Source organism: Marmota monax, unplaced genomic scaffold (genome assembly GCF_021218885.2).
Source record: "Marmota monax isolate L192 unplaced genomic scaffold, Marmota_monax_Labrador192_F-V1.1 WCK01_AAM20220418_F8-fsc00060, whole genome shotgun sequence".
Classification (NCBI taxonomy): Eukaryota; Metazoa; Chordata; class Mammalia; order Rodentia; family Sciuridae; genus Marmota; species Marmota monax.
Window position 1 is genome coordinate 2723411 of NW_026692826.1, and position 14345 is coordinate 2737755.

The following is a 14345-nucleotide window of genomic DNA, read 5'->3' on the forward strand; positions in this document are numbered from 1 at the left end:
CACTCCCTAAGCCCCCTCCCTCCTCCTTGCAGCAGGTGCTATCTCATCCTCTGGGCCTCAGGCCCGATTCTGTCTTTCTCCATGGACAGTGATATCACTTCTCTTGCAGGTAGTTCTCCCTCCTGTGTTTCACCTTCTATCCAGTTCCCACTCACTGCTCCCAGGTGGTGTCCAGAAAATGTTCTGCTGCTCTTGGGCATTTATTTCCCCTCTAGGTACAAGTCACACTCCAAGTAGATTAAGTCTCTTCACTGGGTTTGCAGGTATGGACTACCAGTAATTTTATTTCTCGTCATTCTCAGTCTTCAGAGACTGTGGTGAAAAGATTGAGATTTAGGCTCTGGTCTGGTTTAAACTACATAGTTTCAAAAGGATACTATTTTTTTTTAAAAACAAAGTCAGTCATCTATGTTGATTACTGAATATAATTTAAGTAATGATTTATTTTACTATTAGAAAACAGATATCTAAGTAACCCATAGATCAAATAAAGAAATTTAATGGAATTTAGGACTGAAAGAAAAAAAAACATTGAAATGTTCCGGGATGCCACAGAGCTCAGGAACATCATATAAAATACCATCATTGTGTATATTAGCATGAGAAAGTGCCTCTCACCCCTCAATTACAGGGAGTATAATTAACCTAGAACCCAGATTGCTGCACCCTGAAACCGAGCCAATGAGACTCTGCTTTCCACAGGCTACTTCTAGCCCAAGGAAGGTGGGCTAGCCCCGGGAGGTGCCAAGTTCCTCTGACTCTAGACCTTGATGACCTCACCTAGCTTTGCCTGGACTTCACCAAGTCTCAGAAGCTTCCATCCTTCCTTTGTCTCCTCCTTCCCTTTCTTCCATTTCTCCTAACTCAATGCCAGTCCTGAATCAGTTGGACTTCTCTGCATGCCTCCTAGCTATCTCCCCACTTTTTTTAGTCAGAGGCCTCCCCCTAATGGATGTATTGCTTTTGAAATCTCATTGTAGAGTTGCTGCTTGGAATACTCAGAATCACCAAATAACAAAGACAGAAATGTTAATGAGCTAATACTTAAGAATTTAGTAAAAGAATGTCTGAAAAAATATCTGTAGAATGCTGAAAGAGGAAAATAAAGACAATGCTAGGAATGAATAAAAATACCAAAAAAGTTTCACTAAAATAGCAAAGCCAGAAAATGGTTCTTTGGAAAAAGTCTTAAATGAAATTTAAGCAATGTTAACTAAGAAGTTATAATTAGAAAATATTAGTATCAAAAAGAGATATCCTTTTATATAAAGCAGAGATTTAAAAGATAAGGAAACGATATGAAGAATTGATGCTAATAAAAATAAATCTATGTGGAATAAATTATTGACCAGAAAAATAGAACTTATCCAATATAGCTTATCTTTGCCTGAATACATTTATAGTAGTAAGTTAATTGAATTAAAAATTGGTAAATTAAAGCTTTAACCCAATAAAACTCCAATATTCTAATGCTTTATGGTCATGCTAAATAATTTATTGTAGATAATTACAATTGTATTCATATAGAACATAGAACATCTTCTAGAGTAGGGAAAAGAAGAAAAATATTTTTCAACTCTTTTCATTCTGTTAGTTCAACTGTAATTCTGCATCCATAGAAGGATAATGAAAGAAAGGAAAGTTACAGTTAAACTTACACAAAAACACAGGGCAAACTATTAATCAAATACAAATAATATTAATATAAATCTAGTGAATTTTTTGAAAATTTCTTTGTCACAAGAATGGAAGCTATAATATAATATTCTATCATTTGTTATGTGTATCACCATACTCAACAGAATAAAAGCAAAATCAACTATGTACTTATCTTAAAAGCACTCACTGAGACAATTCATGATTATAGAGAAAAACTTGGAAATGGAAGGAGACCCTCAGGGTTATACAGTGGAGGGGGTAGAGAGAGAGGAGGGGAGGGGAGGGGAGAGGTGGGGAGGGGGGATGGTGGAGGATGGGAAAGGCAGCAGAGCACAACAGACACTACTATGGCAATATGTAAATCAATGGATGTGTAACTGATGTGATTCTGCGATCTGTGTATGGGGTGAAGGTGGGAGTTCATAACCCACTTGAATCAAAGTGTGGAATATGATATGTCAAGAAATTTGTAATGTTTTGAACAACCAACAATAAAAAATTAAAAAAAAAAAAGAAAAACACTTTAGCACATTTGGAATCAAAATGAACTTTTAAAACCTGATGTAGAGTAGCAAATTTTAGATCAAATAATTTTATTTACTGGTGAAGTATTAGAAGCATGCTATCACTTTAATTTAAGCTGGTACTTTTAGTCCCAGCTATTTCAATAAAAGAAGACAAATAAATCATAAGAATTGGAAAGATGCAAAATTACAATTATCAAAGATGATGTAATTATCTATTTAGAAAGCACAAAGTCATCTCCAAAATATAATTTGTAGTTTAGAGATGTTATTGGGTATAAGATAAATTATATGTATGTATTCAATAAAAATATGTGTGTGTGCATATGTGTGTGTATGTATGTATGTATATATATATATATATATATATATATATATATATATATGAAATTCAGTAGTATTTGTGTACCAATAGTTAAACCAAACAAATAACATATTAAACCCAGAATCAGAACACACACGCATACAGAAAACTGATTTAGCAACAGAGTTGTCCTTGTTAACTCAGTGCTACGTAGAGAAACCAGTAAAAAGGGCTGACTTTAAAGATCAATGAAGTCAATTAACTTGTACAATTTTAATCTCTTTTATGAATAAACAAATTTTGACATAAAATGCTTGTGTATTTCTGATTTAATTAACCAGAATATTTTAAATTTTTCACTATGTTTTTGTTGAAAGAGTTTGTTAATATGTCTTTAGGGAAATTTCCCTCCAATCTCAGATCTTAGAAAAACAGCATGTTTAAAATGCAAAATTGGTATGCTGAGTCATTCTTGGCAAAGCTGTAAGATACAAGGTGATGAGTTACAGAATACTCAGAATTTTGCCATTATTTCATTCTGTCTTGTAGCATCATCCTAAAGCTTTATTTCTCTTTACTATCTTTTCTCCTACTACTTTCCCTTTGTAAATCAGTAGAAATAGTTTTCTTGTTCACAACTCAGTGTTAATAATTAACTTTGTATTTTATCTGAACCATGAGAGTAAATGTAATCAGACAATAATACTCCTATCTGAAATGGTGTCAATTCTTTAGAATAAAACACACATATGGATTAGCATGAGACTGTCTCAGCTAAGTATCATCAGGGTCATGTGCTTCGGTTTCTGGGAGTGCTCAACAAAACCTCTGAGAAGCCCTTTCTGACAACATTGGTGGCAAGATAGCTTGTCTATTTTTTTTAAATAAGTTTTTAGGAGAGATTTTTGAAACAAAGAATATCTACTGCTCGTGCTTAATTGCAACGTTATTGTAATATATTCGTTTCCTAGTACAGATCTGTCAAGCATTGTGTATTTGCTTTTCCTAGGAGTACAACACACTTGAGGTGATAGTTAGTGCTGGATAAAATGAAGTCCACTTAGAGATTACCTGACATTAACTTCTGGTTCCTATAATCACTCAAACAAATCTACATTTTACAAGCTCCATTGTGTTTCACTTCCCCAGTTCTGTATGTACTGATTGTGTAAAATTTCACACTTTCCCACGTTAATCAGAGATCCACTGTAGCACATCACTGTTCTGGACAAAAGCCCTACTTTCCTGATTGGTTTAGGTTGAGACTTTGTTCTTGTTGTTCTCTAATTCTCATGTTTAGGGATAATAGCATCCTGTTTATTTGTACTTTTTGCCTAATTCCAGCACTATGTGTAGATGATTATTAACTTCTACACGGAAATGGAGGCGTTATTTGGGTATTAAATTTTGTAACATCGCTTAGGTTTTGGAGATATGGCCTGATTGTTGCAAATTCAATGAAATAAAACACAAGTTAGTATTTTTACTTCGTGAAGTTGGTGAGTTTTATTTTTCTGAGCCTAGTCAAAGTCTCCATAAATGCACTTCCCTTTGTTATCCTAAAGTATAACATACTGACTTATTTAGAGATAGATGTGCTTTTAAAAGTTTGTTTGTATTGCTTTTGATTCATGTTCAATATCAAATGCATTTTGGCCTCACTTTTATATTTAAAATCAGTACACATGTGTTTCAAACTAGTAAAGCAGTTTTTACTTTTACAAATTCTCCAAGGATTTAAAATGAAATTAAAGTAACTAAAATATATGAGATGTCACATATCACTTAAATCATTTATTGTGCTCTTGATTTTTGCTCAAAGAGGAAGAGAGATGCAACTGGATTATATTTAACTATAGACAGCTTGGAAGTAGACTTTTCATTTTTGAAGGAAGTTTCTGCAATTCTTATTTATGATTCGAAAATATGCTTAGAGAAAGAAAGTTAAAAGACGCAGGGGGTGACTTCAATAATATGAATCAAATTACATTTGACTTGCCAGACTTTTGAATTGACAGAAACTCTCTCTCTGTTAAATTGTTTGCTGGCAGAAAGAGACAGAATAAAGAAGAAAAACCCTTAAACATGCCAAAACAAAGCCAAATGCAAACAAAACCTTTCTTATAGAGCAACCCAGTGAATTGAGAATATGGTTGTTACTGTTGTAAGAGGATATGCTTGCATCTATCTGTTAGCATCAAGTGCAGGAATATAATTGAAGAACTTTAGAGGAACTGTGCCTGGACTTCTGGCCCACCTTGGGACTGTCTGTTGAATCTTGGAGCCCCAATGTTGCAGGATTATTGTTAGAATAAGGAGTACCTGCGTAGCTCTTTATCAGGAGTCCAGTAAGAATGACAACCTCCTACTGCTAGGACACAGCAAAGCATCCTTCCTTTGGCCTCTTCCCTATAAAATCATATGTGCAATGAAGTCTTATGTCTGATTTATGAAATGAAATGAAAATTCTGAGTATTTGCACATTCACTATTGGACATCCACATTGATCCTAACTAACTTCCTCCAGCCTACAGAATGCCATATAGTTCATTTTCTTAGGATTTTTTTTCAGTTGGTCAGGATTGTTTACAAAATGATTGTCATTTGGATAAAGCTTGATTAAAAATTAATACACTATTTTGATCTGCCAGCATTTGAATTGACTATTGAGATTTTTTTTTTTTTTTTCAGAAAGCAAAGGTATCAAGCAAGAACCACCACTGGAAATCAAGTATAGATGAGTGTTTAGAAAATGCCCAATAGTCTATGCTTAGGAATGATCAAAACATCTCATTTTCACAACTCAAGTGATTGTTCGATCCACACTTCCTTTTAGTGAATTGGGGTCTCTTGTTCAATATGCTCACCTGATGTTGTGTGATTGGACAGGAAATTCAAACCTCTTTCTTGGCTGCTTTGCTTGTGAAGCTCTACCCTTGAATTTGTTTTCCTGCTGTTTTGACTTATACCTTAGACTTCTCCGATGGCCTTCTTTCATCACCCAGATGATGCAGCTCTTTCCCAGAGCATGCAGGGATTTTTCCTTTCTTAGAAACTATTCAAGTTCTACTTATGCATTTATTTGTATTTTGAAAATGTTATGTTCATTGTTTTTCTTTTAGTTTCTGATCTATAAAAGAGACTCAATAAATATTGGATAAAGAAATAGAAAGGCTGGATATTTATGTATTTTTTTCACTGTTTAATATGTATAAAATTAAAGATCACTAAATCAAGACTTATTTCAGTGCTTACTGTGATAAGTATATACTTTTACATTAAAATGTTCAGATAAGATTTTTCAATAATTTCTATTGAATCATCTGAAATTCATATAACAGTAGAATACACTATTAGTTAAAATTATAGAGTTAGATTTAAAATATTTTAGGATTTTCTCTTAGTCATTAGAAGAAAATTAGTGGGATGCCATTTCATTTTAATAAAATTCTTGGAATTTTCAAAAATAAACTATGAAAGCATAAAATAGTATCTATTTTTTTTTTCATTATTTTAACTTGCTTTCAGATGAATGCCCTTAAGATAATGGATTTTTCATGTGATTCTTGGAACATAATATGACAGATACTTTTACAAAATGAAAATTAAATAAAACTCCTATACTTTCTATGATGTTCTTATTGTCACAGGACCTTTAACTTTTATATGTATCATGAACAGATATTAAATGATTGGCACATCTATTAAGATTTATTAAAATCTAAAACTAGCTGCGAGGGCAGGGCCGCCCGGAGCAGCTGCGCATGCGCGGGAGGGAGCGGCACCTGCGGGGCCTCCGGGTGCGGCCGTCGGGGAACTTTCCCTAGGGATCCCGAGGCCGTGCCCGCCTCAGTCTCTGGTACAGGCGCCCCCTGGGAGTTTCTGGTTGCAGACTGGTCGCTTTGTCCTCGGGTCCCCGGCCCCCTTCCACAGCCGCCGAGCTGCGAGGGGACGGCAATGGCTCCTGGGAGCCGCTCCACAGTGGCGTCGTGGCCGGGCCGGGCCGCCGCCCCCAGGGCGCTCTCGCCGGGTCAGCTGTGTCCACGCAGCTCCGTGTCCACGCAGCTCCGCGGGCTTTTCTGTAACCGCGGCTGAGTGCCGCGGTTCAGCATTCCTTCGCCTCGCCCGAGGGAGGAGTGGCCCCCGGGGGAAGGCGGTGCCCAGGGCTGGGCCGCGCCTCCCTGCTCCGCCCTCTGCCTCCGCCCTCTGCCTCCGCCCACCGCCTTCTCTCCTCTCTGCCTCCGCCCTCTGCCTCCGCCGGCCTGAGGTTCTGGGCAGGTTCTGCAGCACTCTTCACTACTGAGCTATCCCCGCTTCCAGTTTTGGGTCTTTGGGGTTTCTGTCTTCATGGTTCAGTTTTTGCAGGTTCCAGATGTCCGGAAACTTAGCCCCTTCTTCTAGGCCCTCTGATGTGTTGACACACGCTTGCTCATAATAGTCCCTAAGATCCTTTATCACTGGTACCACTTGAAAAATCTCTTTTCCTTTATGATTTTGCCTGTTCAGGCCCGTTTTCTTCCTGTTTATCCTGTCTAAAGATTCATCAGCTTTGTTTATTTTTCTAAAACCAACTCTTGGTTTCACTTACGTTTTGTGCTTCCTTTTCTTTCCCTTTTTCCTTCAGTCTCTTTCATTTATTTGTGTTCTGATCATTATTATTTTTTTCCTTCGACTCATTTTGAGTTCGGTTTGTTACTGCTTTTGTAGTTCTGTAAGTTATGTTGTTGTTTATTTGTAATCTTTCTCTTTCTTTGCTGTAGTTGCTAATAGCTATAAACCTCCATCTTAATATGGCTTTTGGTGTATCTGATAGGTTTGGGTATTTGATTTTTCCATTTTCATTAGTTTCAAGAAATTTTTGAATTTATATTTTGATTTATTTATTGACTCATTGGTAAGTTAGGAGCTTGTTTATTTCATATATATATATATATATATATATATATATATATATATATATATATATATACTGGGAGCCATTAGCCAAGTAGGTATGACAATTTCCTTGCCAGCGTACCCCATGTTGCAGTGACATTGAATGTACGTGACCTTGCTCAAGGACCAAGGCAGATTAGGGTGTTCCCGGTTTTAAGATAATCGTGTTTAGGGCGTTCCCAGTTTAGGTTCCAGGTTTAAGGTTTAAGATTATTCCTGCTGGGAATAGGGCGTATCCTGCTGCCTGAGTTCCCCTTGAGTTCTCACGGGATTCAGACAGTATATTTTGGAGATAGAAGCCCAGTGGAGGTGGATTTTGGGCAGAGAACGTGGATTTCCCCAGAACGTGATTGTAGACGGCTGGTGTGAGTTCGGGAATAAAGAGTTGCTGTTTGAATCTACAAGCTGTGTGGTGGCTCGTGATTGTGTGCCCAGCCAGACTGCGGCATTTGTGCCCAGCCAGACTGCGGCATATATATATATATATATATATACACACACACACACACACAATATTTAAATTTTACTATTGACTTCTAGTTTTATTCCATTGTGGCCACAGAACACATGCAATGTTTGGATTTGTTGTGAACTTGTTGAGACCGTTTTTTTTTGGGGGGGGAGGGGGTCTATCCTGGAGCATGTTCCTTGTGCTGATTAGAAGAATATCAATTCTGGAGCTGCTGGATGCAGTGTTCTGTTAGGCCCATTTGGTGAATAGTGTCACTTAACTCTGATGTTTCTTAATTTTTTTAACTTGACCCTCTTATTTGTTGATTTTTTTTTTTTTGTCTAGGTGTGTCTGTTGATGTGGGAGGGGTATTAAAATCCCCAAATATCATTATATTTGAGTCTACCTTTCCCTTTACTTATAATTGCATTTGCTTTATTTAATTCTGTTATTGGGTACACATATGTTTCTAATTATTATTTCCTCTTATTGAATTGATCCCTTTGTCATCATTATGTAGTGCTCTTGTTTTCTTTTACAGTTTTTGATTTAAAGTCTATTTTATCTGCTGTAAATACAGCTACTCTTCCTTGCTTGTGATTTGCCTTTGTATGGAGACTCTTTTCCCAACCTTTTACTTTTAGTCCATGAGTGGCTCTTCTGGTAGACTTTCTTATGGGAATGTATAGTTGATTCTTTTAAAAATCCATTTGGCTGATCTATACCTTTTGACATTTGAGGTAACTAAGCAAATGTTTACCACTTTCTAACCATTTTAATTGTTTTGCATTATTTTGTATATTCTCTTTCCTTTCCATCTTATTCTTTATTTTTGCAGCTTTGTAGTTTTCTTCAGTGATATGGTTGGATTCTTCTCCTTCTTTTGTATCCACTTTGCCAATGAGTATTTTTAAATATGATTTTATGATGGTAGTTATCATCCTTTCATTTCCAGATGTTGAACTTTAAGCATTTCTTATAGGGCCTGCCCAGTGATGATGAATTCCATCATTGGGAATGGGGATTTCTGGCAAAAAGTCAACAGTTTTTGTTTTTCCCTTGATACGTTTAATAGACAAATAAGGTCCAAAGTTAGTAACATGAGACAAGATGATAGGAATGTTTACATAGGGCCTTAGTCCAGGACTTTTGTATTTTTCTCAAGTTTTCAAACACGTAGAATTTTCTTTTTAAAGTTCCTTAAATGGACATGTCCTGAACATTTTGTGTGTGTGTGTGTGTGTGTGTGTGATGGACATTGCTGCCCATCACATGCTGCTTCTTTGTGCTCTGTCTTTTGACAATTACATGTGTCACATGATGCTTCTTTGTGTTCTCTGTGTTTAGCTAGAGAGAATACAGGCTGAAAATACATTGGAATGGGACAAGAGAGAGTTGCTGGAAACTGAAAAACAAGGATTGGAGAGAGAAAATAGAAGGCTAAAGGTCCAGGTGAAAGAAATGGAAGAGCTCCTGGACAGGAAAAGCAGATTAAGTGAAAACTTTCAAGGTCCTGATTTCAAGACATCCTACAGTGAACTACCGGAAAAGAACAAGGTAGGAGCTCTGGGAAGCACCTATTCCCTCACCCTGTGCTCCCCTCTGACGCCTGGGCACCTGCTGCCGTCACCAGTCCACGCTAAGTCTTAACTTCCCATTTTGCCCTCTAATAAATGATAGCTTGAACTTTTCCTCATTTTGATAGATAGCAGTAATATTCAGATGAAACATTGTGACGTATTTTGGATGAAGATGTTAAGAAATAACAAGTCTCTGAACAATTTCAAGAGTTTCCAAACAAAAGAAAAAAATGAAAGGAATTTTTTGTTTTACTTTTTCTAGTTATAGCTATGTAATTGGATTTCCTAAGCTATTGATCTTATTATCAATTAATATGCTTCTCCTTTAATTTGGAGCAACTATATAATAAGCATTTGTTGGTAGTTATTGAAAGTACTTACATAAACTTTTAAATTTATCTAAGGCTAACTCTTCTCTCTTTTTTCTTATAATACTCAAAACCATGATTTTCGAATCAATGAAATGCATCATTTTGCCAATAATTTTTACAGGCAGTAACATAAATGTGAAAACAAAGATTAAATTCAGAATTTGACTTAGAAAAACTTGGAAGGTTTTGAATGTGTTTTTAATCTTCAAAGTGATAGGCATATTTAGTGCTGCAGATGACAATTTCCTTCTTTTTGATAAATAATTTACAGATGTTTAAATGTACTTTTAGTGACAGAACTATAGTTAAAAATCTGTGTCATTGACTATCAGTTTGCTACCAAATACATACTACATTTTTTTCCTAATAAAACATCTGTAGAATGTTAATGTTCAAATCTATTTTTCACTCAATATTTTTAACAGTTTGAAAAGTGAATGTATAAGTTCATGTTTTTGACTTATATAATGAATTCATACTCATACAAACTCTAAGAGCAAAGTGGCCAGAAAAATTTAATTTGATGTAACTGTTCAGTTCTTTTATGATTTTAGGGATGTATTGCAAATATAGTATTAAATTGCATTGGTATTTCATGACTTGACAATACAAATTTTTAAAGCCAAATGTCGTAGTCAGTAATCATTAGTTTGTATGGTACAGACTCATGAACCATCATCTTAATGGCATGTGACATTCTGAAATACATATAACTAATAAATCTGTAGAGAATTATTTTGCAGATTTCTACTTCTAAAATCACACAATATTTTATCATTTATAGAATGTGGTTTTGTTATCCAAATTTGTCTTCCTATTTAATTCATTGAAAGAGGACAAGCATTTGTTCATGTTATTTTCTGTGTCAGCAACTGCTCTAGAGGGCTAATGGGAAGATGAATGGATCACTGTCCCTCTGCAGCATGAGCTTGGAGTTTACATAGGGACACACACACATAATTGATAATCAATGACTCATTGTGTTTATTGCTAAGAATGAAGTCTGACTGAAACATAGATGAAGAAGAAATTCATTCTATTTAATTGTGTTTAATTGTGACATCTTTCTAGTTATGCAGAAATGTCACAACATGAAATGTGCCAGTTAAGAAATATGAGGGCTAACAGGGACTCTTAGGAGCTGTCATAGGTGACGTGTTCTTTCATAAAGACCCACTATAGCCAGATCTGCACTCTTTGGAACCAATATAGTTCTTTCAAAGCAGGCGGAAGTTGGTGACTGTGAGTATTTTAGAAGACTCAGACCTTCCAAATCAGTGGGCGTGCTCATCATTTAAAAGACTATACAATTGCTTAAGTTTATATTATGGTGATGGTAACAGAGAGTTTTGGTGAATTTACTCTCTTCATTAAGAATTCAGACTTACTGCAGAAAAACCAAAAGAGAAACCAAAAGAATTACTTTTCATGTAGCAGTCGCTGGTCAAAAGCCTTGGTGCCTCATGGAAGTCCAAAATATCAATATTTATATGTCCTGAAATGTTAAATAAATCAGAATTCTCCAAAAACATACCAAATCAATCATGAGTAGGAGCATCAGATCTGTTTCTTCTCTATACATCCCTGTATGTGAGTGTGGACCACATGAGGCCCCTGTGTAGACTCATGTATGTGAGTACCGTGTCTATATGTGTGTATGAGTGTTCTACACAAGTGAGTGCTGGCAGGGGAGGAACACTATAGTAAACATCACACAATTGTTGCTCTCTCAAAAATATATGAGGTTTCTTACCACATGACATTTACATCTACTCACACTTGCTGAATGTCTGTGGCTGACTGAAACTGAAACTACTTGCTTCTTATAGAAATCTCCATATCAGGGATGGTGATAGAGTTGGTAGAGTGCTTGCCTCACATGCACAAGGCCCTGGGTTCAATCCTCAGCACCAAAAAAAAAAAAAAAAAAAAAATCCCGAAATCTTCATATCAATGAATTTTTAAAAATCTTTGAGTTTTATTAATCTTAATGTTCAATAAAATTTTTATATATCCCTAGTAATTCAAAAAGCATATTTCACCCTGGTTTTTTTTTTTTTTTACTTTTTAAATTTAGTTTAGTGTTACAGGAAATGTTTTTAATATGTCAATGTTTTAGAAAACGTACTATTGTTTTAAAAATGCCTCTCAATTTTAAATTGAATTACTAATTAAAAACAAATATTCTTCATGTGATATTATCTCTTTAATGTCCATTTGGTAATTGCTTTTATAGACTATATTTGAGTAATTTTCTATTTTTTTCGATTTTCTACAATTTACAAAAAAATAGTGGCACAAAGAACTTTTCATATTGGAAAATATTTTTTAAAATTTATTTATTTATTCTAATTTGTTATATATGACAGAAGAACACATTTCAATTTATAGTACCCATATAGAGCACAAATTTTCATGTCTCTGGTTGTATACAAAGTAGAGTATCTTTATAAATGTACTTGGGGTAAAGATGTCCACCTCATTCCACCAGGTTTTCTATCCCCCTTCCCCATTTCTTCCCCTCCCTCCCCTTTGCCCTATCTAAAGTTCCTCAGTTCCTCCCATGCTCTCCTCCTCATCCCCATTATGGATTAGCATCCTCATATCAGAGAAAACATTTGGCATTTTTTGGGGGTATTGGCTTACTTCACTTAGTATAATATTCTTCAGCTCCTTCCATTTACATGCAAATGCCATGATTTTATTCTCTTTTAATGCTGAGTAATAGTCCATCATGTATATATACCACATTTCTTTATCTATTCATCTACTGAAGGACATCTAGGTTGGTTCCACAATTTGGCTATTGTGAATTGTGTTGCTATAAACATTGATGTGGCTATATTACTATAGTATGCTGTGTTTAAGTCCTTTGGGTATAAACTGAGGAGTGGGATAGCTGGGTCAAATCGTGGTTCCATTTCCAGTTTTCCAAGGAATCTCCATGCTGCTTTCCATATTGATTGCACCAATTTGCAATCCCACCAGCAATGTGTGAGTCTGCCTTTCTCTCCACATCCACACCAACACTTATTGTTGTTTGTATTCTTAATAGCTGCCTTTCTGACTGGAGTCAGATGAAAAAGCAGTTTTGGTTTGCATTTCTCTAATTGCTAGAGATGTTGAACATTTTTTCATATATTTGTTGACTGATTGTATTTGTTGATTGATTATATATCATCTTCTGAGAAGTATTTGTTCAGTTCCATGGCCCATTTATTGAGTGGGTTATTTATATTTTTGGTGTTAAGATTTTTGAGTTCTTTATATATCCTAGGGATTAGTGCTCTGTCTCGTGTATGTGTGGTAAAAATTTGCTCCCATTCTGTTGGCTTTCTGTTCACCTCACCGATTGTTTATTTTGCTGAGAAGAAGCTTTTTATTTTGAATTCATCCCATTTGTTGATTCTTGATTTTATTTCTTGTGCTATAGAATTCTTATTAAGTTTAAGGTCTGGTATAGTGATGCTACCTGCTTCACTCTTCTTGCTAAGGATAACTAGCTATTCTGGGTCTCTTTGTTTTCCAGATGAATTTCATGACTACTTTTTCTATTTCTATGAGCAATGTTATTGGGATTTTGATTGGAGTTGCATTAAATCTGTATAGTGCTTTTGGTAGTATGGTCATTTTGACAATATTAGACATTTAGGGTTTTGTCACAATATACAGAAATGGTAAGTTTAATTATTATCTATAATATAAATATGTTTGCAAAAAGTTCTACAGTTTTTGATGGTGGACAGAGAACTGGGGGTGAGGTGTAGGATGAGATGGTGAGGGGGTAGAAGGTGAGGATATAGAGTTATTAGATCTTAGAAAGAAGCATGAAAGAAGAATCTAAAGAAGTTGGTGAGTAACAAGAGAAGAGACAGAAAGTGATTTGGGGAGACAAGTGGGAAGACAGTAGAGTACAAAAAACAAAGAAACATAAATATTAAGAAAAGTAAATAATGTAAAAATAGAAGATAAATAATATACAACACCACTGTAATATACTATTCAGACTTCTCAGTAGTAGCCTATTCATGAAAAGTACTTGGTTTCACAAATGTTGGGGATATGAGGGTGGGAGGAGAGGGAGGGAGAGAGGGAGGGGAGAGAGAGAGAGAGAGAGAGAGAGAGAGAGAGAGAGAGAGAGAGAGAGAGATCTCGAAGGAAGATACAAGGATTGTTTTGGTTGGATATAAGTATCTTTCCAGCTTCCCTTCATATCCAATAGGTGGGGTTGTCTGTTGTTTCCTGGTATCTCCACCCTCAGAATTATGAACGTTATTAGGGTGGCAGGGTTGGTCTCAGGGGTATGGCTCCTGGAGGTGAGGTATATTACTTGTAGTCCCTGATGGGAGACTATACCACAGAGACCTTCTGTGGCGCCTGCTTGTGTGATGTGGGTGCTTGGTCTTATCTCTATATCACTGTGGACCTCACAATTCCTGGTCTCTAATTTAGTCTCTAAACTGTATCTCACTCTCGCTCTCCTTTTCTAGTTCCCAGTCAGGAACCTTTCTCTCCGGAGAT

The 14345-nt window shown here is 35.8% G+C and overlaps 1 protein-coding gene across 3 annotated transcripts in view; it reads left to right on the forward strand.

The window, feature by feature from the left end:
- The window catches only part of Ccdc102b (coiled-coil domain containing 102B), a 197030-nt gene that overhangs the window by 89899 nt on the left and 92786 nt on the right, over nt 1-14345 (forward strand). For all 3 annotated transcript variants that reach the window (XM_058580669.1, XM_046448631.2, XM_046448632.2), the window contains one exon: nt 9221-9430. In XM_058580669.1, coding sequence (XP_058436652.1) covers nt 9221-9430 — 210 coding nt within the window. The remainder of the gene's footprint in view (nt 1-9220; nt 9431-14345) is intronic.